Source organism: Scyliorhinus canicula, chromosome 2 (genome assembly GCF_902713615.1).
Source record: "Scyliorhinus canicula chromosome 2, sScyCan1.1, whole genome shotgun sequence".
Taxonomy (NCBI): Eukaryota; Metazoa; Chordata; class Chondrichthyes; order Carcharhiniformes; family Scyliorhinidae; genus Scyliorhinus; species Scyliorhinus canicula.
Window position 1 is genome coordinate 253,772,404 of NC_052147.1, and position 25,023 is coordinate 253,797,426.

Here is a 25,023-nt window from a genome sequence, read left to right on the forward strand (position 1 = left end):
CAGTGGTCTGCCAGACCAAGTCGGTCGCTGCTGTTGTGCACAGCGACCGCGGATCACCCCGGGCCCCCCTAGGGCCCTGTGCCGCGCACCAACCTCTCTGGCCCGCCTCTCGGCCACCGCAACGGCCGCACGGTCCTCCCGACCCACGCTCCCAGCTGCCCCGACCGGCCCGCAGACACTGCCCCCAGCCGCCACCAGATTCCCATGGGCGCCGCCATCTTGGGCCCCGGACGCCATGTGCGGGCCATGGGCGCCGCCATCTTGGGGCCCCAGCTCCACGTGCGGTTCCTGGGCGCCGCCATCTTGGGACCCCGATTCCACGTGCGGGTCCTGGGCGCCGCAATCTTGGGCCAAAACAGAAGGCCCTGCAAGCGATTATTCTGCCACCGAGGAGGATCTGGAACTCTCGCCACGACTTGCTTCCATCACACTCGACCAGTCGCGACCACGCACGCTCGCCAAGACTACGACAACGATCCAGCTCAACGGACACAAAACGAGATGCCTGCTGGACTCCGGGAGCACGGAAAGTTTCGTCCATCCCGACACGGTAAGACGCTCCGCGTTCCCCATCCATCCAGTTAAGCATAAGATTGAATTGGCCTAGGGTTCGCATTCCGTCCAAATCACCGGGTGCTGCATAGCGGACCTCACGGTCCAGGGGAGGGTTTTCAAAAACTTCAAACTCCTCATCCTTCCCCGTCTATGCGCTCCGGCACTCTTGGGCCTGGATTTCCAGTGCAACCTGCAGAGTTTAACTTTCCAATTCGGCGGCCCTATTCCCCCTCTTACTGTTTGCAGCCTCGCGACCCTCAAAGTGGATCCCCCTTCCTTGTTTGCTAATCTCACCCCAGATTTTAAACCTGTCGCCACTCGGAGCAGACGATACAGTGCCCAGGACTGGACCTTCATTGGGTCCGAGGTCCAGAGGCTCATTAAGGAAGGAGTTATCGAGGCCAGCAACAGTCCCTGGCGAGCCCAAGTGCTGGTAGTTCTGACTGGGGAGAAAAACCGGATGGTCATTGATTACAGCCAGACCATCAACAGGTTTACGCAGCTGGTCGCGTATCCTCTCCCCCGTATTTCCGACCTTGTTTTATTTTAATAAACAATTTTATTGAGGTAGTTTTTGGCTTCATAAACAGTTACAGACATCATCAGAAAGGAAGCAAAAAAGGCAAAAATGTGCAAACATCCACATACTTTCAATACTTCCACCATAACATATTGCACAAGCCCGCTCCCCTCCCACATTTCCGACCTTGTTAACAGGATCGTGAAATACAAAGTTTTTTCCACGGTGGACCTTAAGTCCGCCTACCACCAGCTTCCCAACCGCGCGAGTGACTGAAAGTACACCGCGTTTGAGGCAGATGGGCGCCTCTACCACTTCCTCAGGGTTCCATTCGGTGTCACAAATGGAGTCTCGGTCTTCCAACGGGAGATGGACCGAATGGTCGACAAGCACGGTTTACGCGCCACCTTCCCATATCTCGATAACGTCACCATCTGCGGCCATGACCAGCAGGACCACGACATCAACCTCCAAAAATTCTTCCGAATCGCAAAACTCCTTAATTTAACTTACAATAAGGATAAGTGCGTGTTTAGCACCGACCGTCTAGCCATCCTTGGCTATGTAGTGCGTAACGGAGTGATAGGCCCTGATCCCGAACGCATGCACCCCCTGATGGAGCTCCCCCTCCCCAACTCCCTCAAATGCTGCCTGGGCTTCTTCTCCTATTACGTCCAGTGAGTCCCCAACTACGCCGACAAAGCCCGCCCCCTCATCCAGTCCACCTCCTTTCCCCTGTCGATGGAGGCCCGCCAGGCCTTTAGCCGCATCAAAGCGGATATCGCAACGGTCACGATGCATGCCATCGACGAGTCCCTCCCATTCCAGGTCGAGAGCGACACGTCGGACGTAGCTCTGGCGGCCACCCTGAACCAAGCAGGCAGACCCGTGGCCTTCTTCTCACGAACCCTCCACGCTTCCGAAATCCGCCATTCCTCGGTGGAAAAGGAGGCACAGGCCATAGTCGAAGCTGTGCGATATTGGAGGCACTATCTGGCCGGCAGGAGGTTTACCCTCCTCACAGACCAACGGTCAGTAGCTTTCATGTTCGATAATGCACAGAGGGGCAAGAGTGGCGGATCGAGTTGTCCACGTACAACTACGATATCTTGTATCGTCCGGGGAAGCTCAACGAGCCTCCCGATGCCCTATCCCGCGGTACCTGCACCAGCACGCAGATCGACCGCCTCCGCTCCCTCCACATGGAGCTCTGCCATTCAGGGGTCACCCGCTTTTACCATTTTATTAAGACCCGCAACCTGCCCTACTCCATTGAGGAGGTCAGGACCGTCACCAGGGACTGCCACGTCTGCACCAAGTGAAAACCGCACTTCTACCACCCCGAACGAGCGCATCTGATCAAGGCATCCCGCCCCTTTGAACGTCTCAGTATAGACTTCAAGGGTCCCCTCCCCTCCAACAACCGTAACACATATTTCTTGAGTGTTATCGACGAATACTCCCGCTTCCCTTTCTCCATTCCCTGTCCCGACATGACCACAACAACCGTCATAAAGGCCTCCTATCCATCTTCTCCCTGTTCGGTTACCCCGCGTACATCCACAGCGACCGGGGGTCCTCCTTTATGAGTGACGAACTGCGTCAATTCCTGCTCAGCAGGGGCATAGGCTCTAGCAGGGCGACCAGTTACAACCCCCGGGGTAACGGTCAGGTCGAGCGGGAGAATGGAACCATTTGGAAGACCATTCTGCTGGCCCTACGGTCCAGAGATCTCCCTATCCCCCGTTGGCAAGAGGTCATCCCCGACGCCCTGCATTCAATCCGGTCTCTCCTATGTACTACCACTAATCAAACACCTCATGAACATCTTCTTGTTTTCCTCAGGAAGTTGTCCTCAGGATCCCCTCTCCCGACCTGGCTGGCCACTGCCGGGCCCATCTTGCTCCGGAAGCATGTGTGGGTGCACAAGTCCGACCCGTTGGTTGAGCGAGTCCAGTTACTCCACGCCAACCTGCAATATGCGTACGTGGAGTATCCCGACGGTCAGCAGGATACGATCTCGCTTCGGGACCTGGCATTGTTTTTGCTTAATGAGCCAGTGGGCAGCCCACCTTTCTCGATTTTCGCTGCTCATACCACCATTCCTCGGACCCCCCCCCCACCGCCTTCTTTCTCCACAAGGGGCGAATGTGGTGGTATGAATGTGAGCACTGCCATTGGTGCAGAGCATTGGTTCCCCATTGGCTCTGGCTGGTCATGTGCCTCTCGTCCGATTGGCTGGGACTAGTCATGTGACTGCTCACCAATTGGTCGAGAGGCAAGTAGACCCCGCCTCCGAGGCGGGGTATAAGTACCCAGGTTTCCCGGCAGTCGGCTTTTCTCTGTAGTCTACCAACGGGCTAACAACTAGCTGATTAAAGCCACAATTTGGATCTTCATCGTGTCGAGAGTCCAATTGATGGTACATCACCCCCCCCCCCCCGCAAAACACTTGGCTCAGCTCCCCCTCCCACTTCCTCTTAACTGTCTCCAGTGGAACCTGCTCCATCGACACAAGTCGACTATAAATGTCCGACGTCTTCCCTTCCCCTACATCCACCACCGAAAGTGGAGTTTCCAAGGAGAGAAGAAATCCCCTTGCATACAAAGGCCCGGATAATGCCGAAACATGTTAGCTCGAGAGCCGGTACTTGTCCACTCACTCCTCAAGATCAGCGAACCTCCCACCTATAAATAAATCTCTAAACGGCTCCAACCCCTCCTCCCTTCATGTCCCAAAGAATGAGTCCAAGGCTGTCGGTACAAAATGATGATTCTCAAAGATTGGGGCCATAATGACACAGCACCCAATTTAAAATGCTGCCTAAACTGTCTCCATATTCTTAAGATGGCCTACCCTTCACAAAACCGTGTTGACTATCGCTAATCAACTTGTTCTTTTCAAGATGATTATAAACCCTATCTCTTATAACCCTTTCCAACATTTTAACCACAACCGAAGTAAGGCTCACAAGTCTATAATTACCAGGGTTGTCTCTACTCCCCTTCTTGAACAAGGGGACAACATTTGCTATCCTCCAGTTTTCCGGCACTATTCCTGTCGACAAAGACGAGATAAAGATTAAGGACAAAGGCTCTGCAATCTCCTCCCTGGCTTCCCAGAGAATCCTAGGATAAATCCCATCTGGCCCAGGGGACTTATCTATTTTTACATTTTCCAAAATTGCTAACACCTCCTCCTTGTGAACCTCAATTTCATCTAGCCTGGTCGACTGAACCCGAGTATTCTCCTCGACAACATTGTCTTTCTCCAGAGTAAACACTGACGAAAAATATCCATTTAACGCTTCCCCCATCTCCTCTGATTCCACACACAACTTTCCACTACTATCCTTGATTGGCCCTAATCTTACTCTAGTCATTCTTTTGTTCCTGATATACCTATAGAAAGGGTTTTCCTTGATCCTATCCGCCAGCGACTTTTTGTGTCCTCTCCTCGCTCTTCTTAACTCTCCCTTTAGGTCCTTCCTGGCTAACTTGTAACTCTCAAGTGCCCTAACTGAGCCTTCATGTCTCATCCTAACATAAGCCTTCTTCTTCCTCTTGACAAGTGCTTCAACTTCCTTAGTAAACCACGGTTCCCTTGCTCGACAACTTCCTCCCTGCCTGACAGGTAATACTTATCAAGGACACGCAGTAGCTGTTCCTTGAAAAAGCTCCACATTTCGATTGTTCCCATCCCCTGCAGTTTCCTTCCCCATCCTATACATCCTAAATCTTGCCGAATAGCATCATAATTGCCTTTCCCCCAGCTATAATTCTTGCCTTGCGGTATATACCTATCCCATTGCTAAAGTAAACATAACTGAATTGTGATCACTATCACCAAAGTGCTCACCTACATCTAAATCTAACGCCTAGCCAGGTTCATTACCCAGTACCAAATCCAATGTGGCCTCGCCCCTTGTTGGCCTGTCTACATACTGTGTCAGAAAACCCTCCTGCACACACTGCACAAAAACTGACCCATCTATAGTACTCGAACTATAGTATTTCCAGTCAATATTTGGAAAGTTAAAGTCCCCGATAACAACTACCCTGTTACTCTCGCTCCTGTCGAGAATCATCTTTGCAATCCTTTCCTCTACATCTCTGGAACTATTCGGAGGTCTATAGACAACTCCCAACAGGGTGACCTCTACTCTCCTGTTCCTAACCTCGGCCCATACTACCTCAGTAGACGAGTCCTCAAACGTCCTTTCTACCGCCGTAATACTTTCCTTGATTAACAATGCCACACCCCCCCCCCTCTTTTACCATCTTCTTTGTTCTTACAGAAACATCTAAATCCTGGAACCTGCAACAACCATTCATGTCCCTGCTCTACCCATGTCTCCGAAATCACCACAAAATCGAGATCCCAGGTACCAACCCATGCTGCAAGCTCACCCACCTTATTCCGGATGCTCCTGGCATTGAAGTAGACACACTTCAAACCAGCGTCTTGCTTGCCGGTGCCCTCTTTCGAACTTTTAACCCTATCCCTGACCTCACTACTCTCAACATCCTGTACACTGGGACTACAATTTAGGTTCCCATCCCCCTGCTGAATTAGTTTCATAGAATCAACTGTATTGCAGGGATGGCACTCATGTCGTCTCATCATCAAATAGCTGCCCTCACTCTTCATGGCAAAGCACACCATCTGCAGCCATGATTATCTCTCCAACTAACATTTTTGGATACTAAGGGCAATTTAGCATGGCCAATCCACCAAACCTGCACATCTTTGTACTGTGGGAGGAAATCAGAGCATCCGGAGGAAACCCACACAGACACGGGGAGAACGTGCAGACTCCCCACAGACAGTGATCCAAGCCGGGGAACCGAACCTGGGACCCTGGAGCTGTGAAGCAACAGTGCTAACCACTGTGCTACTGTCCTTACCATCTTTTGCGGCTTTGATCCCGCAACCCGACTAAACCCCCTTCACGCTCACTTCTCTGCCATCTTCAGCCCCCACTCCAGTCACTACGCTGGTCTGTTTTTAAAATGCAGCCCTCCCCGAGACTCGCCGCTGTCTTGCTGGAGTCTCTGCAAGACATGCCAGATCATCGACTTGGATACCACCATTACACGTGGTAACACCACCCACCAGGTACGTGGCACATACTCGTGCGACTCAAACAATGTAGTCTACCTCTTACGCTGCAGGAAAGGATGTCCCGAAGCGTGGTACATTGGCGAGACCATGCAGACACTGCGACAACGAATGAACGGGCATCGTGCGACAATCACCAGGCAGGAATGTTCCCTTCCAGTCGGGGAACACTTCAGCAGTCAAGGGCATTCAGCCTCTGATCTCCGGGTAAGCGTTCTCCAAGGCGGTCTTCAGGACACGCGACAACGCAGAATTGCCGACCAAAAACTTATAGCTAAGTTCCGCACGCATGAGTGCGGCCTCAACCGGGATCTTGGATTCATGTTGCATTACATCCACCCCCCACCATCTGGCCTGGACTTGCAAAATCCTACCAGCTGTTCTGGCTCGAGACAATTCACACCTCTTTAACCTGTGATTATCCCTCTCCCTGGATCTGTAATGATTTGATTACCTGCAAATGCTCGCATTCCAAGCATTTGTCCAGCATCTCTGACTTTGTCTATATAAATGTTTCTTGAACATACCTCTCCATTCACCTGAGGAAGGAGCTGCGCTCCGAAAGCTCATGTTTGAAACAAACCTGTTGGACTTACACCTGGTGTTGTAAGACTTCTTACTGTGCTCACCCCAGTCCAACGCCGGCATCTCCACATCATTGCTGGAGTAGAACAGCAACCACTGTGAGCAGCCCAACTCAACACCCAAGTCTGCAAGGTGTGCAGCTCCACCACACACCCCACCAGTGTGAGCTAACACCAGCATCACTGAGGAACTGGAGCAGCGCTGTTGCAGGTAGGCTTTGGATGTTGCACTAAATGAGGGTGGACTGCAGCATGTCACTTACGCCTGGTTGTGATTCAGACCAATCTAATTTCCTGCTGTGATGAGTGGGAACGTGACCTGTAATTGGGATGGCAGGAAAGCCGACTCACCATCATCCTGCCATGAAAATGGCATGGGGAAAATTCTGACTTGTTTTTCCACCGGTGGGAACCTGACTTTTGGTCTCTCTCTCTCCAAATTTTTGCTCCTGCCCACCACAAAACCCACCAATGGCCAGGCAAGAAATTTCCACCCTGAACCACAAAGCAGAAAAGTGAAAATGTTAAAAAAACTGGAACAAAAAACAGAAAATCTTGAAAGGATGAACAGGTCACTCAGGATCTGTGCCGGGAACAGACGAGGTAAGATTCCCATTGAGCACCCTTAGTTCATATCGTAAACACTCACTTGTCTATTCTCAAAAGTGAACCAGTCTTGAGTGTAACGGAAGATTATTTTGTAAACCCTTTGAATGTCCTAGTATTACAAGGGTCCTAAAATTGATCTAGAATACCTGAACGTTTTTGACTGCCAGGTCGTGGTTCTGGGGGTAATGAGCAAACGGAATCAACTCATGACCATTCTCTGACAAAATATGCAAGTGCTTAATTTCAAAGCATTCAAATTAATTTAAAGACACACAATGCAATCTCCCAGCCCCATTTAAGAGGGAATCATGCTGTGCATTTCAATTATCATCTGAGAGGTGTTATAGGAGAACTTCCATGTGCAAAAAGGATAGATAATCTTCTGCAATGATCCTAGAATTTTTATTTGTCCAATGCATTTTTTCTCATTTAAACAAAAAACTGTGCTTACTTGTTTCATTTACTCTGAGTGTCAGGGTCAGTATAGGAGTTATTGTTACTTAAATGTTTATGTTGCATCAAAAATAGATGAACATTGTATACAAATACAACGCTAACTGAAGCAGTTACAAGGTGTCAGCAGAACAAAAAAAAGAGCTTAATCTAAGAGCAGGTGAGAAAAGATCTTTCAAAGGACAATCTTTCACAAGAGCTCAGAGTTACGGATCCACAAGGAGGTTGACAAGCAAAGTTAAAATTAAAGATGAGCTGTTGCATTTAAAGCAACACAAATACTGTGTTTCATAGTTAAATGGCTCAAGATACATACCAAGGAAACAAACCAGTATTGTATTCAGACTGGCTTCATGTCACCATGCTGCCAAAAATGTCTTCAGGCCATGGCATAACATCTGGCAAATAATCAAGGGAAACAGCTTCCAAAGAGTCTTGATCGACAAAGTGTCACTTGAAAATCTGTCTTCCAACAGCAATGGCAGGGACAACATTGTAAGTGGTAATGAAGGTTTACAGTGCATTCTAGTTTTCGGCCTCGCCTACTTTTCAGCTACAGATTATGATCAACAGCAGTGTCACCCATCGAGCAGGTACTAATGCGCAGGTCAATATGGCCAATACTTTCATCATCTTTCTCACAGCAGAAGCATTATGTTTATCCAATTTCACTTCATTACTGCATTAAAGTACACATGGGCATTGATGGCAGTTGCACAACCATCTAGTCAGGAGGCTTCTATTCTTTTCTGCCACCGTCACTTGCTTCTGCTCTTCCTAACTGCATTTCTCAAAATATGAGTCCCTAAATTGATGCTTGCAAATGTAGGAGAGAGACCATCTTATTCTGGGCCAGTAGCACCCTGGAAGATTTCTTTACCAAGTTGACAGAAAGGAATAAAGGTTAACATGTTGACTTCAGAGCACACCAAATAGGTGGAAATAGGTTTTGTGTGTGATTTACTTAGGTCTGTGAGGAAGCAAATGATGAAGATACTGGAGTTGGATATTACTTGCCTGGAGCTCAAAGGAGACTTCAAATTTCTTGCCTTGATATACTTATAAGCCAGAATTCAAGGTGACTTTTTCCATGGAGTGAAAGGCTTGTAATTTTTAGTTCTTTCCAATTCACTTGCAATATGTTGCATCTTATTATGCAAGCAGAAAAGCAATCTTTTGATGTCGTAAGATGAAGGAGCATATGTGCAGTTACAGATATAGTGTATCCTGGTTGTCAGCAGGTCACCATCATGTAGTTAGGTAGTTTTACAATGATTTTGTCTTTAAAGATGTGAGTGTATCGAAAGTTTTAACTGCAAGTTGTAAAATTAATGTGTGGATTACTTGTACGTAAGTACACTGATAGAATTGTCTGCTCGTAAGAGGCTAGGCATGGACAAGGACTAAATGTGAAACTCATCAACAGATAACACTTTGTGTCTGCATATTTGGGCATCTTGGCACGGTGACGCAGTGGGTTAGCACTGCAGTCTCACAGCGCCGAGGTCTCAGGTTCGATTCCAGCTCTCAGGCGCAGTTTAGCAGAGGGCTAAATTGCTGGCTTTGAAAGCAGACCAAGGCAGGCCAGCAGCACGGTTCAATTCCCGTAACAGCCTCCCCGAACAGGCGCCAGAATATGGCGACTAGAGGCTTTTCACAGTAACTTCATTTGAAGCCTACTTGTGACAATAAGCGATTTTCATTTCATTTAATTTCATCTAATAAATGGCACTGTTAAGTAGTATAATCCTCGCAGCTTCCTGAAGTATACCACCAATGACATTTGAAATATGAAATGGAGAATGGTCAATCTGCTTTGAAAAAAGATGGAATTGAGAGAACATAGAACATAGAGTACAGAAGGAGGCCATTCGGCCCATCGAGTCTGCACCGACCCACTTAAGCCCTCACCCACCCTATCCCCGTAACCCAATAACTCAATAACCCCTCCTAACCTTGTTGGTCACTAAGGGCAATTTATCATGGCCAATCCACCTAACCTGCGTGTCTTTGGACTGTGGGAGGAAACTGGAGCACCCGGAGGAAACCCACACAGACAGTGACCCAGCAGGGAATCGAACGTGGGACACTGGCACTGTGAAGGCACAGTGCTATCCACTTGTGCTACCGTGCTGCCCTACACCGCCCATCTTCTCTGCAAGTCTGCACCAATCTGGGGGTGTTAGGCTGCTTGTCTGGACAACATATAAAAATTTAATCAAACGTTTGTAACATTTCACTCAGATGACATTAAAATGCAAAAGATTTTTCCTGGGGACATAATGGCTACTCTGAAGAAACTAATACACAATGATTCTGCAGACTTCTTAGGTGCAAATTGGAATTCCACAGAACGATAGTTAGGAAAAACCCACTATCCCAGGAAATGGAAATGGTTGAAACCCAAAACTTAATGTGCACCAATGCTTAAGTTGTCAAGGACCATTTGTGTGGACAATGGAAAAACAGATATTATGGTCTCCTGACAGAAATCAATTGTGATAATAAACATTTATTAACACACATTTTGAGATGAGTGGGTCGGTCAGTCTGGGGGACAAAATGGAATAGATCTGGCCCAGAAAAGAAAAAAAGACCTCGTCTAGAATCCACCGACAGGTCGAGAATTGAGGATAGCCTTTTACCTAATGATGGGGCTTGACTGCACCTTGACTTAACCAAACTCAGAAACCTGCTGCTGCAAGTAGTAAGCCACTGTGAATCTTTTGCAGAAACATCCAACCTCCATGTTTTCAGTGAACCAAAAGGGAATCATTAGGTCGACAATATTTCCAGCTTCCATTTTGAAAGATGCTGATAAAACAGTGCACCTTTAGGGCGACATGGTGGTTAGCACTGCTGCCTCACGGCGGTGAGGACTCGAGTTCGATCCCGGCCCTGGGTCACTGTCTCTGTGGAGTTTGCACATTCTCCCCATGTCTGCATGGATTGGCCATGCTAAATTACACCTTAAAAGGAAATATATATAATTGGGTACTCTAAATTTCTATAAAAACAGTGCATCTTTAAAAACCTAAGTGCATGCTATCTCTTTCATTAGATTACCCAATTATTTTTTCTTTTAAGGGGCAATTTAGCGTGGCCAATCCACCTACTCTGCACATTTTTGTGTTGTGGGGGCGAAACCCACGCAGACACGGGGAGAATGTGCAAACTCCACACGGACAGTGACCCAGAGCCGGGATCGAACCTGGGACCTCAGCGCCGTGAGGCGGTTGTGCTAACCACTAGTCCACCGTGCTGCCCTTCTATCTCTTTCATAATCATCTTTCCTTGTGCATTTGTGCATGCCATGTGCATGCAAGAATGGGTGCCATTGCAAATACATTCAGGTGTTAAGGAGTAAACATTTATTCATATTTTTTTAAATGAAAAAACCTGTCTTTTGTCTGTTCGAGAGTCACAGCACTCAAAGCATTATAATCCTTTTTTTAAAACGCATCCACCGGGGTCAGTTGAGAGGTTGGAAAAAGGGGTAAGATCTCTGCCATCTCTCACCTGCCTGTAACATCTTCCATGAACCTATTGTACAAAGTGCAGACCCTAGCTTACACCGCTTGCCTGACATGTTATATTATTATTCATCAGGGCAATCCTTCTTGCACCCATTTCATACTGCAGCACCTGCAAACTCACCAGCCATGGCATGGTTCACGTGCTATCTCACTTCATCACATGCCCACAGACTCTGCATATGTTAGTTGCTGTGGTAAACCACTGTTACCCCTGTATTAGGTAATGTAAGGTAGGACCTGTACTACAGGTTCGCCTGTAGCCCCTGCCTGCTGGTTCCCCCCAGTAGGAGGAGTATAAATATGCATGTCCTCTATTAAGCAGCCATTTCGCCAGCTGCTGTGGGAGGCCACACATCTTACTGCAATAAAGCCACAGTTGCATCCAACCGTAGACTTTGTACAATTGATCGTGCATCAATTTATTGCAGTAAGATTTTCTAAAAGATGGACCTCCGAATCAAACCAGATCGCCTGCAGCTGGATCCGCAATCAAGCAACACCAAAAAGGACTTCAATCATTGGCTAGCTTGCTTCGACGCCTATATCAACTCAGCGACCACCCCTCCGACGGAGGCTCAGATGATACAGATCCTGAACTCAAGGTTGAGCTCCAGCGTGTTTCCGCTGATCCAGGACGCCCCGAACTACGCAGACGCCATGGTGCTCCTCAAAGAAAACTACACACAGAAATCGAACACACTCTTCGGCAGGCACATACTCGCCATCGCTCTCAACTCCCTGGTGAGTCCATAGAAGACTTCTGGCGGGCGCTAATCCCACTCGTCCGGGACTGTGACTGTCAGGCCGTTATGGCCACCGAAAATTCCAACCTTCTCATGCGCGATGCGTTTGTAACGGGGATTGGGTCGGACCTCAGACGCCAAAGACTGCGAGAGGGGCCACGCTCGACCTAGTTGAGACTAAAAAGCTAACACTCTACATGACGGTCGCCTCACGTAATGCTCAGGCCTACCCCTCCGGCCACGCAGCCCACCCCTCCTATCCCTCGTGGACCCCACAGATGGCCGCCCCAGCCATGGCTTTACCCAGCCACCCCGGGGGTCCCCGATGTTACTTCTGCGGCCAGTAGAAGCACCCCCGCCAACGCTGCCCGGCCCGCACTGCCAGTTGCAAGGCTTGCGGCGGAAAGGGACACTTTGCCGTGGTGTTCCAGGCCCGCGCAGGCGCCGCTATCGCCCCCTTGCCCCTGACCTACGCACAATGGGCGCCACCATCTTTGTCCCGGACCATGCGCGGCCAGTGGGCGCCGCCATCTTCACCACCCCAGACCACGCGCGGCCAGTGGGCGCCGCTATCTTCACCTCCCGGGACCACGCGCAGCCAGTGGGCGCCGCTATCTTCACCTCCCGGGGCCACGCGCAGCCAGTGGGTGCCGCCATCTTCCCCCCCCCCCTCCGTCCACGTGTGGCCCATGGGCGCCACCTTCTCGTCCAGCCCCCACAACGTGCAGCCCATGGGCGCCGCCACCTTGTCCAGCCCCGCAACGTGCGGCCCATGGACGCCACCATTTTGTCCCCTGCAGGATCTTCGGGCGCCACCATTTTGTCCCCCGCAGGATCTTCAGGCGCCACCATCTTGTCTTCCCCACGGGGCATGGACGCTGACAGCATTCCACGACCTGGGCCCCCCACGCTCTCCATCTTCTGATGCCAGTGACGACTGACCGCAGCTCGCCTCAGTGACGATCGACCAGTCTCGTCCGCAAAACCTGCCCACTGCTTCGACCAGTGTGAGAATCAACGGTCACGTGACCTCTTGCCTGCTGGACTCCGGAAGCACCGAAAGCTTCATCCACCTGGATACGGTAAGGCGCTGCTCCCTCGCGGTCCACCCCGCCAATCAAAGAATCTCCCAGGCCTCTGGATCCCATTCCGTCGCGATCCGGGGGTTCTGCACGGTCACTCTCAGTCCAGGACGTAGAATTCAGCGGCTTCAGCCTCTACGTCCTTCCTAATCTTTGCGCTGCACTACTACTAGGCCTGGACTTCCAGTGCAATCTCCAGACCCTTACCCTCAAATTCGGCGGGCCCCTACCACCCCTCACTGCGGCCTCACAACCCTAAAGGTCGACCCACCCTCTCTCTTTGCCAATCTAACTCCGGATTGCAAACCCGTTGCCACCAGGAGCAGACGGTACAGCACCCAGGACAAGACCTTCATCAGGTCCGAGGTCCAGCGGTTGCTTCAGGAAGGCATCATCAAGGCCAGCAACAGCCCCTGGAGAGCCCAAGTGGTAGTCGTTAAAACTGGGGAGAAACACAGAATGGTCGTGGACTACAGCCAGACCATCAATCGGTACACGCAGCTCAACACGTACCCCCTCCCACGCATATCTGATATGATCAATCAGATTGCCCAGTACTAGGTCTTCTCAACGATAGACCTCAAATCCGCCTACCACCAGCTCCCCATTTGTAAATCGGACCGTCCATACACTGCTTTCAAGGCGGACGGTCGTCTCTATCACTTTCTCAGGTTTCTCTTCGGCGTCACTAACGGGGTCTTGGTCTTCCAAAGGGAGATGGACCGAATGGTCGACCGGTACGATTTGCAGGCCACCTTCCCGTACCTAGATAAGGCCACCATCTGCGGCCACGATCAGCAGGACCACGACGCCAACCGTGCCAAATTCCTCCACACCGCCACTCTCCTCAACCTCACCTACGGCAAGGAGAAGTGCGTGTTCAGCACAGCCCGCTTAGTCCAGAACGGGGTTCTGGGGCCCGATCCCGACCACATGCGCCCCCTCATGGAGCTTCCCCTCCCCCACTGCCCCAAGGCCCTCAAACACTGCCTGGGGTTCTTCTCCTACTACGCCCAGTGGGTCCCAAACTATGCGGACAAGGCCCGCCCACTCATTCAGTCCATCCACTTTCCCCTTATGGCCGAGGCACAACAGGCCTTCGCCCGTATCAGAGCCGATATAGCCAAGGCCGGGAGGCACGCAGTAGACGAGACACTGCCCTTCCAAGTAGAAAGCGACGCATCAGACGTCACACTTGCCGCCACCCTCAATCAGGCAGGCAGACCCGTGGCATTCTTTTCCCGCACCCTTCATGCCTCAGAAATTCGGCACTCGTCCGTCGAAAAAGAGGCCCAAGCTATCATTGAAGCTGTGCAGCATTGGGGGCATTGTCTGGCTGGCAGGAGATTCATTCTCCTCCCTGACCAACGGCCGGTAGCCTTCATGTTTAACAACGCGCAGCGGGGCAAGATCAAAAACGATAAAATCGTGCGGTGGAGAAATGAGCTCTCCACCTATAATTACGGGATTTTGTATCGCCCTGGCAAACTCAACGGGCCCCAGACGTCCTATCCCGAGGTACATGTGCCAGCGGACAATTAGACCGACTCTGGGCCCTACACGACATTGTACCATCTTGTCAAGTGTCGCAATCTGCCCTGCTCCATCGAGGAAGCACGGACAGTCACCAGGGACTGCCAGGTCTGTGCGGAGTGCAAGCCGCACTTCTACCGGCCAGACCGTGCGCGCCTGGTGAAGGCCTCCCGCCCCATTGAACGCCTCAGCGTGGATTTCAAAGGCCCCCCCACATGTATATTCTCAGTGTGGTCGATGAGTACGCCAGATTCCCCTTTGCCATCCCATGCCCCGATATGACATCTGCCACCATCATCAAAGCCCAAAACACAATCTTCGCTCTGTTTGGTTTCCCCGCCTACATCCACAGTGACAGGGGATCCTCATTCATGAGCGATGAGCTGCGTCAGTTCATGCTCAGCAGGGGTATCGCCTCCAGCAGGACGACCAGCTATAATCCCCGGGGAAACGGCAGGTAGAGAGGGAGAACGGGACGGTATGGAGGGCCGTCCAACTGGCCCTACAGTCCAGGAACCTCCCAGCCTCTCGCTGGCAGGAGGTCCTCCCTGATGCACTACACTCCATCCGGTCACTACTGCGCACCGCTACGAATAACACACCCCATGAACGTCTTTTTGCCTTCCCCAGCAAGTCCACAGCCGGGGTGTCGCTCCAGACTTGGCTCGCAGCTCCAGGGCCGGTCCTGCTCCGTAGGCACGTCCGACTCCACAAGGCGGAACCATTGGTGGATAGGGTGCACTTGCTCCATGCCAACCCCCAGTATGCATATGTGGCTTACCCCGACGGCCGCCAAGATACTGTCTCCCTCAGGGACCTGGCACCAGCAGGTTCCACCCATACACACTTCTCCGGCCCGGCGCCACCGTCCCCTCCCCCGGCGCTCCCAACATTAACCCCACCAGGACCATCCCTCCTTCCCCTGCCCACGCCAGAGGATGAAGAGGATTTCGGCACACTCCCAGAGTAATCCAACATCAGGCCAGCATCGACATCGCCGCCACCGCTATGTCGCTCCCAGTAGAACGTCAAGGCACCAGACCGGTTGAATCTCTAACTAGCTCCGGACTTTCAAAGGACATTTTTTGTTTCTTCTCCCTGATAGAACACTGTACATAAATTCACTACTGTATCTAGTTCTCCACCACCCCCCGCCGGACTCATTTTTAACAGGGGGTGAATGTGGTAAACCACTGTTACACCTGTATTAGGTGATGTAAGGTAGGACCTGTACTGCAGGTTCGCCTGTAGCCCCTGCCTGCTGGCTCCACCCAGTAGGAGGAGTATAACTATGCGTGTCCTCTATTAAGCAGCCATTTCGCCAGCTGCTGTAGGAGGCCACACATCGTACTGCAATAAAGCCACAGTTGTATCCAACCTTAGTCTTTGTACAATTGATCATGCATCAGTTGCAACCTCATTCCCCTCTAAAAAGAATGAAAATGAAGATGCTGCAACCTGAGGAAAGTTAAACCATTGTGGCAACACATGCAGCCAACCTGATCTTCAGCTTTTAAGGACTGATGATATGCCAATTAACAGACGCCATCTACCCGATTGGGTGAACTCCTGTTGGCAGGCTTAATGTGGGCCAGGATTTTGCCATCCATCTATAATTAGAGCTGGCCCTATAAAAATCAGAAAAGGGGCAGCACGGTGGCGCAGTGGTTAGCACTGCTGCCTCACAGCACCGAGGTTCGATCCCAGCTCTGGGTCACTGTCCGTGTGGAGTTTGCACATTCTCTCCGTGTTTGCGTGGGTTTCGCCCCCACAACCCAGAAAGGTTCACTACAATGAAGTGCTCGCGAGGAGAGATATTCCTTTGCAAACTGTGAAATTCTGAGCATTCAATTGTTTTCACCTAACTTTGCACTCAAAATTTCCATCATTTTACACATCACCAAAAAATTGGCTGGTCATGATTTCAAAGAAACAGGTAGCTAAAGAAATTTCCTCTCATTAATCATGCACCCCTAATTTTTTTTTTTGAAGCACCAAAATAACAAATACAAGGTATGCAAAACATAGCTCATACCACCACTCTTCAAACTGATTTCAAAAGCTGCTGTGGCAATGAATGAAACAGTTTTATGACTAAAAAAGAAACGCAAAATAAAAAAGTAAGCTATCAGATAGTTCGCAGTATCCCTAAGTTTAATCTGATTGCAGTTTCACTCTACAAAATGTTAAAGATCTGTACTGCCAAGTCAGTGGGCAGACACGTGTGACAAAAATATTTCACGACAGGAAATCATTATTAACCTGGTGGTTTTTTTGGTATTTCTGTTGTGGAAAGTTCTCTGTAATTTTTTCAAGACTTGTGCCATGTGTTCTCTCTTAGTTGAATATTGTTCCGCTACAGCTTAGCTTTCACATTTTAATGAACTCACTACCTGTTCAAATGAAAAATACATAAAACGTACACGCACAGGTTCTGGGACTCCGTCATTCTATAAAAGCACCACAAAAATCTGTTCTCAAAACCATAACAACAGCCTTTTACTGTAGGTTTTTAAGCATTATGTCTTGAAAGTTAGCCTGTGTAGGACACTAACTTGTGCTTAATTTTTACTGATGATGGCTTCAAATTTGTTATCTGACAAAACACACTCGGAAACCCATTCAATAATTTTTTTTTAATGGAGCCAAAAATACACTCGCTTTGAGCAAGAGTAACAGTAACAGCACGGTGCTGTGACTGCAGGGATTTTCCCCTCCCACACAATGCTGTTAGTCACCTCGTTTGAAAAAGTTTCGTAATCGGTATTACAAACTAAAACTGCTTCAGTAATTGCTCTGGATGAAGCCCCTTTCAAATGTTTCAATATTCAGTGTAGCAACACAGGAAATGGGGGAGGGAAAGAGGAGGAAAGCATGAGCAATGATTTCTTCATGTGTATTTGGGGGAATGCTAATATCTACTGTATGAATGATCAAATCATTCTTTGAAAGATTTTCAAAGGCCAAGTGCATATAAAATGTGGTTATTATCCTGCAAGGCAAAATTGCATGGATCCATGTTCCTTCCAGAGTTCCAGCCAAATGATCTTGCCCACTTATCGGTATACAACTCCTCCTCCTGAGTTTTGCCTTCTGTTTGTCAAGTCGGGAAACATTAATAGTAAGAGCATCAAAACATAAACAGTAAAATGGCTGCAAGTAGCACCAGGTCAGCAAAATGAACTGTGGGAAAGCTAGGAAGGAGCAACTTACCATTTTGCCAAGATTAAGGAAGACTATGTTAGTCAGTATTCTTTCATTTGGCTCAGCTAAATTTAACTGGGGAAAAGATTCACCTTAATGTCACGTCCAAACTTCACTTTGGGCCTTGAACACAATAGAAATATGGATGTTCATAAGGGCGTAGTGGGTCCTATGGTACTATCGCTACGGTCCATTGGTGTCCTGGTAAGTGATGTTCCATTATCCAACAAATAATTTATCTCATTTACTAACTGAGACTTTACAATCTGCATATTTGTTGCCATGTTACCAACATAACAGTGACTGCACCCCAGATGTATTACATCATATGTAAAGCATTTATGGCATGCTGAGACATGATCAGCTGCTATAGAAAGGCAAGTTCTTTCTATTATTAAACACCGATATACAAGTAGAACTATACTAATGTAAACTAAAAATTGGTAATGAGTTCTGAGGATCAAGGTTTTCAAGAGCAGCATGCTCAGAATTCTACTTAGAATGCAACTTCAACAGACTTTCCTTCGGCTATCTAAGAAATAGAGCTGCCAACACTCTCAAATTGACATGGAGTCTCCAAGAATCACAACAAAGTCTCCTGCACACTTGCTAACAACAACCCAGAAGAAAAACAAACTGATGCATTAATTTTCTTTGAACATTTTTGTTTACTAGTTCTAAGAGTATTGGTGATGTACGGTGGAAAGAAAAGGCTACTTGACCAGACTAGCCAACCAGAGTTGGCAGCTCCACTAAAAGGTGACCACTGCCTTAACAAAGGGGGTTCAAATCTTTCCTGATTAGTCATACCCTGTAGTTGAGTTTCACAAGCAATACATTTCATCACCCAAATTGCACCTTTGTACTTTGTAACGGATATAATCATTGCTCCGAAAGACAGGATTGCAGCAAATGACGTATGAAGAAAGGCATGTTCTTTTTTTATTCTGAGGTAATTGGCTTATCTTTCACAGAAACAAAAAGACTAACTTCACTAATATCTTAATTAGGAGTATAATTTCTGGAGTACATATTTTTTTTAGGGATAGTATTTGTTAAAATCAAAAAATCAAAATTTTAGAAAAGCTTTAAGGAAGAGAGACCTTACATTTAGTTATCAATGCTATATTGTCATATACTGTCTGTCCACTCCCATATGGCAAGGCAGGAAAAGGAAGCTTTATCGTTAACCTGATAACAACGGGTCAGCTGACAGAAGTGAGGGTTGTGCTGATAAACGCAATTGCTTATGCAACACAGTTTTATGTATTATATTTAATACTCAGGATATTTGTAATTCCCAGATAAATGAAAAACTGCTACTGATATGATTGGTTGAAAGTCCTCCTATCCAGTCATATTATATTGCTTTGGTTCATTTACTTTAGGACGATATAAAATACAAAAAGATTCTTGTCAGAAATTGTGCAGACCTGTACGTTACATGAGGGGGGTGCATTATGTGCTTTTAATTTTTCTATGAGGTGTGCATGCACATATGGGGAATTCTTCTTTTTGCAAATGTAAACAGTTCTCCAGTATTCCCAATGACTCTCTAGCTACCCAGCATTCAGCAACATTAAGCTCAAGTGTGTGGAAATCCAATCTGAAATATCTGCCGCTAAAGGAGGCGCTAAGTTTAAACAGTAAAAGCCTACTCCACTCCAGCAAATTAACAGCAGCTAAAAACAACAATAAAAAAGCAAACTGAAAAAATGCAAACTCCTCAAAAGCTGACAACATAAAGCACCAGCACAAATCAGTCTGCCGCTCAGAGCCAACAAGCATTGCTGAACCTTGAAGTGGATCATTCTACTTGCACCTCCGGCTCTGTTTTGCCAATAAAATAAATTTCTTAAAGAAACTATTCATAAGCATTTTTAACAGACCATAATGAAAAAAAAAATAACAGCCATGGTACAAAACAGACACACCATTTGGCCACGGTTCTTCACAAAAACATACCATCCCCCCCCCCCCCCCCCCCCCCCCCCCCGCTCCCCATCGTGTATCCTCTATAAATGTTTTACAGCACTGCAGTGACTTTATAAGGAAGTGATGTACTTGGTGGTAGGGCGGGGGAAGGCAGAAAACAGCGACCATCTCTCTCAACTTGATTAAAATCTTTTAATTCTTCGCACTTCACAATTTTTTACTTCCAAAGATTCTGGGTTTTGCTTCCATGAGATCGGAGTCCCTATAAAACTACCCTGAAGTAGCCAATCTTTGTGGCAAAATGTGGGCTGAGTGCTCCAAGCCCTTACATGGGGCATCACAGCTAAAAATGACTAATTTCTTCAATCAAAGTCCATATTTGTATATTTTTAGTAGTAATCGCCAAATAATGTTCAGAGGAGCATTGACCTGTCCCCTCCCAGATACCCTGCCAGCCAAGCCAGAGGTGCAGCCAACAATTACATTAGTGACAAGACCAAAGACTTTCTAGAAGGTCAATGTCTTGCACTGAAATTATGAATGCTATTATAAAAAATGCATTTAGGATATTGCCAGAAAGAGAGTGAAGAAAGGAAATGTTCTCCCTATTCATTATGGCCCAGTTCCAGATTACATCATGTACTTAAGGGGCAAAATCGTAACTGCTTTTGTTATTCTGGAAATAGCATATCGGAGTAAGATGCAAATAACCAGCATCTTAACCAGGTAGGTGGAAGTGACAAGGTAGGTCTATGCCAAGGAAAGAAAAAGGCAAGCCCACCAAATGGATTCTTTCTCCATGCCTCAGAAGTGTGTTACCAAACAAGCCTTGGCACCAGATTGTTTGTAGTCAAGCTCTGACGAGTGGTAAAGAAATAAATTTAAACAATTAAATGTCTGACATATTAATTGGACAGAATCACTGTAAACAGAAAATAAACTTTCCTGGAATAAAGTTTTGTTGAATTCCCTTTGAAACTTTAACCTATGCTTGTACCGTTTTCTTTTTTTAACATCTGTAAAATCATTTACTTTTCTGATTAATGCTTTGCATTTCATTTATAGACTGGCAATAAGGGTTGGTATTAAATAGAATTCACTAATCTTACAGAATGCCAGAACAATTCTGTGTTCACAGTATTCCCTGGACAAACTTAAAACAAAAATGGGATTCAGGTTTTGAATTGAAAATAAATGGCTGTACTCCTCAGAAGGCAACATCTGGATAATCTAAAAGTTAAATTAGGTCCAGGTGCAGGCTAATAATGAATGACTGGAAAAGGGTAGCCTACAATACAACTTAAAGAGCAAATGTCACCACCAATAAAGATTTTTAAAATGAATTAGCTAAACATGAAGAAAAGTGGACACCCAAAAGTGATTACATCATGTATCCATTTTGAGGTTTATAGGTTGATTTATTCAGTTTTCACTCCTCATTCTTGCAAGTAGTGATGTATCTTGGAGCAGAGTGATAACCAATATGCCTAGCTGATGAACAATTACATTCACAGTAAATTCATAGTCACAGAGGTCTACAGCACAGAAAAGATCCTTCGGCCCATCGCATCTGCGCCAGTCAAAAACACTACCTAATATTCTAATGGCATTTTCCAGCACTTGGCTCATAGCCTTTGTAGGCCTTGTATACTCCCACAATGAAAGATTAACAATTATAATGTGATCACTCCAAGTAATGTCAGATGATAAGCTGTGGTCGATTATTGGGGAATAATACTGATAATATACATTAGAAGAAACAAATAGGATTTCCCCATGACATTGTTAATTTTTTATATTTTCCTTGTAAGGAGTAAATTCTGATTACATTATTAGGTTAAGAAGTTTGGAGAATGCCTTAACCCTTCTGCAAATGGGAGCCAAATTAACAACAGACTTAGCCATTAACCCAAGGGTCCACAATGATCTCGTCATTTCAATTGCATATATTAATACAGCTTTCTGACAAGGTCAGACTCACTACCTCCATGAAGTCAATTTGCACATAACGTCCTGTATATATTCTTTGTAAATGGATAAATAAAAAGTAACAGCAGTAAACAATCAAAAGTGCTTAAAATTTAGTGACAAGTTTTCAATTGATCGATTCTAGAAAGGGCACGGACGACAACGTTCTCTTTAATGCAGTGTCAAAATCGCACATTGAAAATGAACAGCTTTCATCAGATTTTAATACGCCTTCTGCCATGAAAATATTCAATAAACAAGAAGTGTTGGAGAATGTGACAGCTACTCTGACAAAACGTTTGGCACAATATTGACACTGAAGATTGAGTTAATAAAGCTTTAGAAAATGTATAGGGAGTTCCCCGCCTATCCCACATAATAACTACTTTGAAGGCAGTTAAGCTCTTGCGGCCCTCCCCTGTGTTCGCATACCTGTAATTTTCGCTGGGTGGTATTGTCTGCGTGAAGTAGAGTGCAGCTGTACGGGCTCTCCAGTGCCATTTCTTAGCTGTTAAGGTAAATACGGAACATCCCTTGATCTCTTCTTGAAGTAGGTCAAGCAGCTGTTTGTGGGAACCCCCATAAAATGCTTCAATCATTAGGACACTCATAGTGGCACTGGTACACTCGTGCTACAAGTTCCTATGAGTAAAATAAAATTTTAAATGAAATTAGTTGTTATTGCAAGGGCCAGGCAAGTGTCCATTTTATAGAAGCATGACTATAAATTGGTGTTTCCTATGCACCAAGTGATGCAAAGCCACAACTTAAATAGCTAGTAACAACATGACACGCCATAAATATTGGCCACTCCACACAAAATATGGAGTAGCAGTTTTTTTCCCCAGTGTTCCAAATTATTTCGAGTCCGCATGACTCCAATCTAAAACCAATAGCATAGCTTGCCTTCTGATACATTGTGTAGCAATGTTATTCTCTAACTATGCTTTTTGAGAGTCATAATACCAGCAATGCCTTGACAGCTACTCTGCAGAAACTACAAGGTCAGCAGTTCTGTCAACAGCATTCTTGCATGCTCTATGGCAGATCTGTTTTTAACTAAGCTTTTCACTCCAACAGCCAATCAGGAGCAAGCTGCAAAGTTTTCCAATTCCTGCATTTTTAAGAAGCAATGAAACCCACGAAATTACGTTGATGAGAATGTGCAAAGTTTCCCAGCACATAATCCACTGATGCACTGGAAAGTTGTGCAACCATTTAAATGGTCTCATTTGACAGCTTAAATCAAATGAAGAGCCGCATATCATCACTCTGCACCAGCCAATACAAGTACTTCAAGATTAACCCAATTTCTATCTCCTTTATAATTCAGTGCAGTTGGGTCTAAAAGGAGAACAAAATTCAAACAGGTGCATACTTACATTTGATGGCACCTAGTGTTAATGTATACAAACCAATCAAAATATTAACTAAACAGCCTTTTTGTTAAATAACATTCTTGTTTGCTTAACAGCGGGGTTTCTTCCTCGCAGCGGTAGGTAGCTTCCTTCTTCTCTTCCTCATGCACACGCAGGTAGACTTTAAACATGCTTTTGCAAATAGATTTAAAATATGTTGTTGTAAAAATGATTTATACGCTAACATAATACAATAATGCTATGGCCCATTTCCTTAAATGTAATAGTTCCACAGCAATGTATTATTAGATTACTGTCCTGTCTCACCTCATAAAAAACAATAATGAACTTGCAGGTGTGTATTACGATAAGCGATGCACCAAAGGATTACTTTCGGCATTTGAATTCCCTTGATATAGTACTTAAATTAATCATACTACATTATTAAAGAGATCATATAGTACCCCATAGTTGGCTTACTGTACAAGGGCTGAATTTCATAATTTAGTTAAAGGTCGTGCAATTATAAATATCAGTCACCATCATTTTTATAGGATTTTTAAATTTATTTTGGTGCACTGAAATTGCATTTTAAAGGAATCAACATATTACAGTACCAGAGGCTTACAATAACAGTAGCTCCTGAGTGCAGATCTGATTGTGGCTATTCTGAAATATGATCGGTGCAAAATTAGAAAAAGATGCCATCTCTTTAATAATGATCAGCCTTAAATTCATTGCTGCCTCAATATTACCAATCAAAAATGTAGAAAGTAAATCACATTTTTGAAAATAATCATTTATTCCTGCCAGTGTATCTACACAAACTTTAAAAAGCCTTCACACCAGAGTGTTATAAATATACTCAACCTTTGTAAGATTTACTTATTTAGCTGCCACATAATCCTATACAAAAATATTTCTTAATTCCATCAACCCTTTGAGTTGCCTTGAACAAATAAAAAGCTCAAAAATTATAGCTGCCAATGTTATTGGGTAAATATTTAATACATTCAGAGGACAGTGCTGTGTCCATTACTTTTACACAAGTATTAATGCCTCCAACAAAGATGATGATAGAGAAATGGCACACAAACATGTTGAGGTTTCATCTGCAAATATCACCAACAGGCAAAGACAATATCTCTTCTCTCTCAGTCATGGTCCTACCAATTTTTTCTGCAAGCAGGGTTAATAAAAACGGACTCAGTTTAAACTGAGACACACCTGATCAGAAAGCACGGAGGTAACAAAGCTTCAAGAGATAAATGCTCTAGTCGAGGAGAGAAAAGGAAGTCTGCTGATTAAATGCTGGTCCCACCCACACATCTTCATCTGGAAATAACACAGCTGCATACCTTTCTGTTAGTATCACAAGGACAGCGGATGGGGTTTAAAAATGCACACCATTTACCATATTGTGCAAAGTATTAGAACTTTACTTTAAAGTTTGTCCATGTCATCCGGTTTTAATAAAATTGTATCATGAGAAATCAATTACAACAGTTGAATCAACCTTTCATGTTTAGGACATGAATTCATGTGATGCTACTCCCTTCAGAAGTGCTTGATTCTGTCAGTGAAGTAAGTCTGCAATAAAGCATCATTATTTCCTCAGGCTAAAATATCTTGAAACAAAACACATTATTTTGCATACCTGAGATTTACATATTAAAGAAAGGATCCATCAATGCAAGATGTATGACCACCAAGAGATTCCTGCACTTTAATCCTGAAGTAAGCACATGATGTTCTACTTGTAACTAGGTCCATATTGCATAGGTGATCAAATTAAAGCATTCTTCAAGTCAACCCTGTTCA

General features: G+C 46.1%; 1 protein-coding gene across 10 annotated transcripts in view; it reads right to left on the bottom strand.

The window, feature by feature from the left end:
- The window catches only part of gtdc1 (glycosyltransferase-like domain containing 1), a 459,381-nt gene that overhangs the window by 321,684 nt on the left and 112,674 nt on the right, over positions 1-25,023 (bottom strand). For all 10 annotated transcript variants that reach the window (XM_038789963.1, XM_038789957.1, XM_038789967.1 and 7 more), the window contains one exon: positions 22,277-22,486. In XM_038789963.1, the coding sequence (XP_038645891.1) occupies positions 22,277-22,455 (179 nt within the window). In that variant the 5' untranslated portion in view covers positions 22,456-22,486. The remainder of the gene's footprint in view (positions 1-22,276; positions 22,487-25,023) is intronic.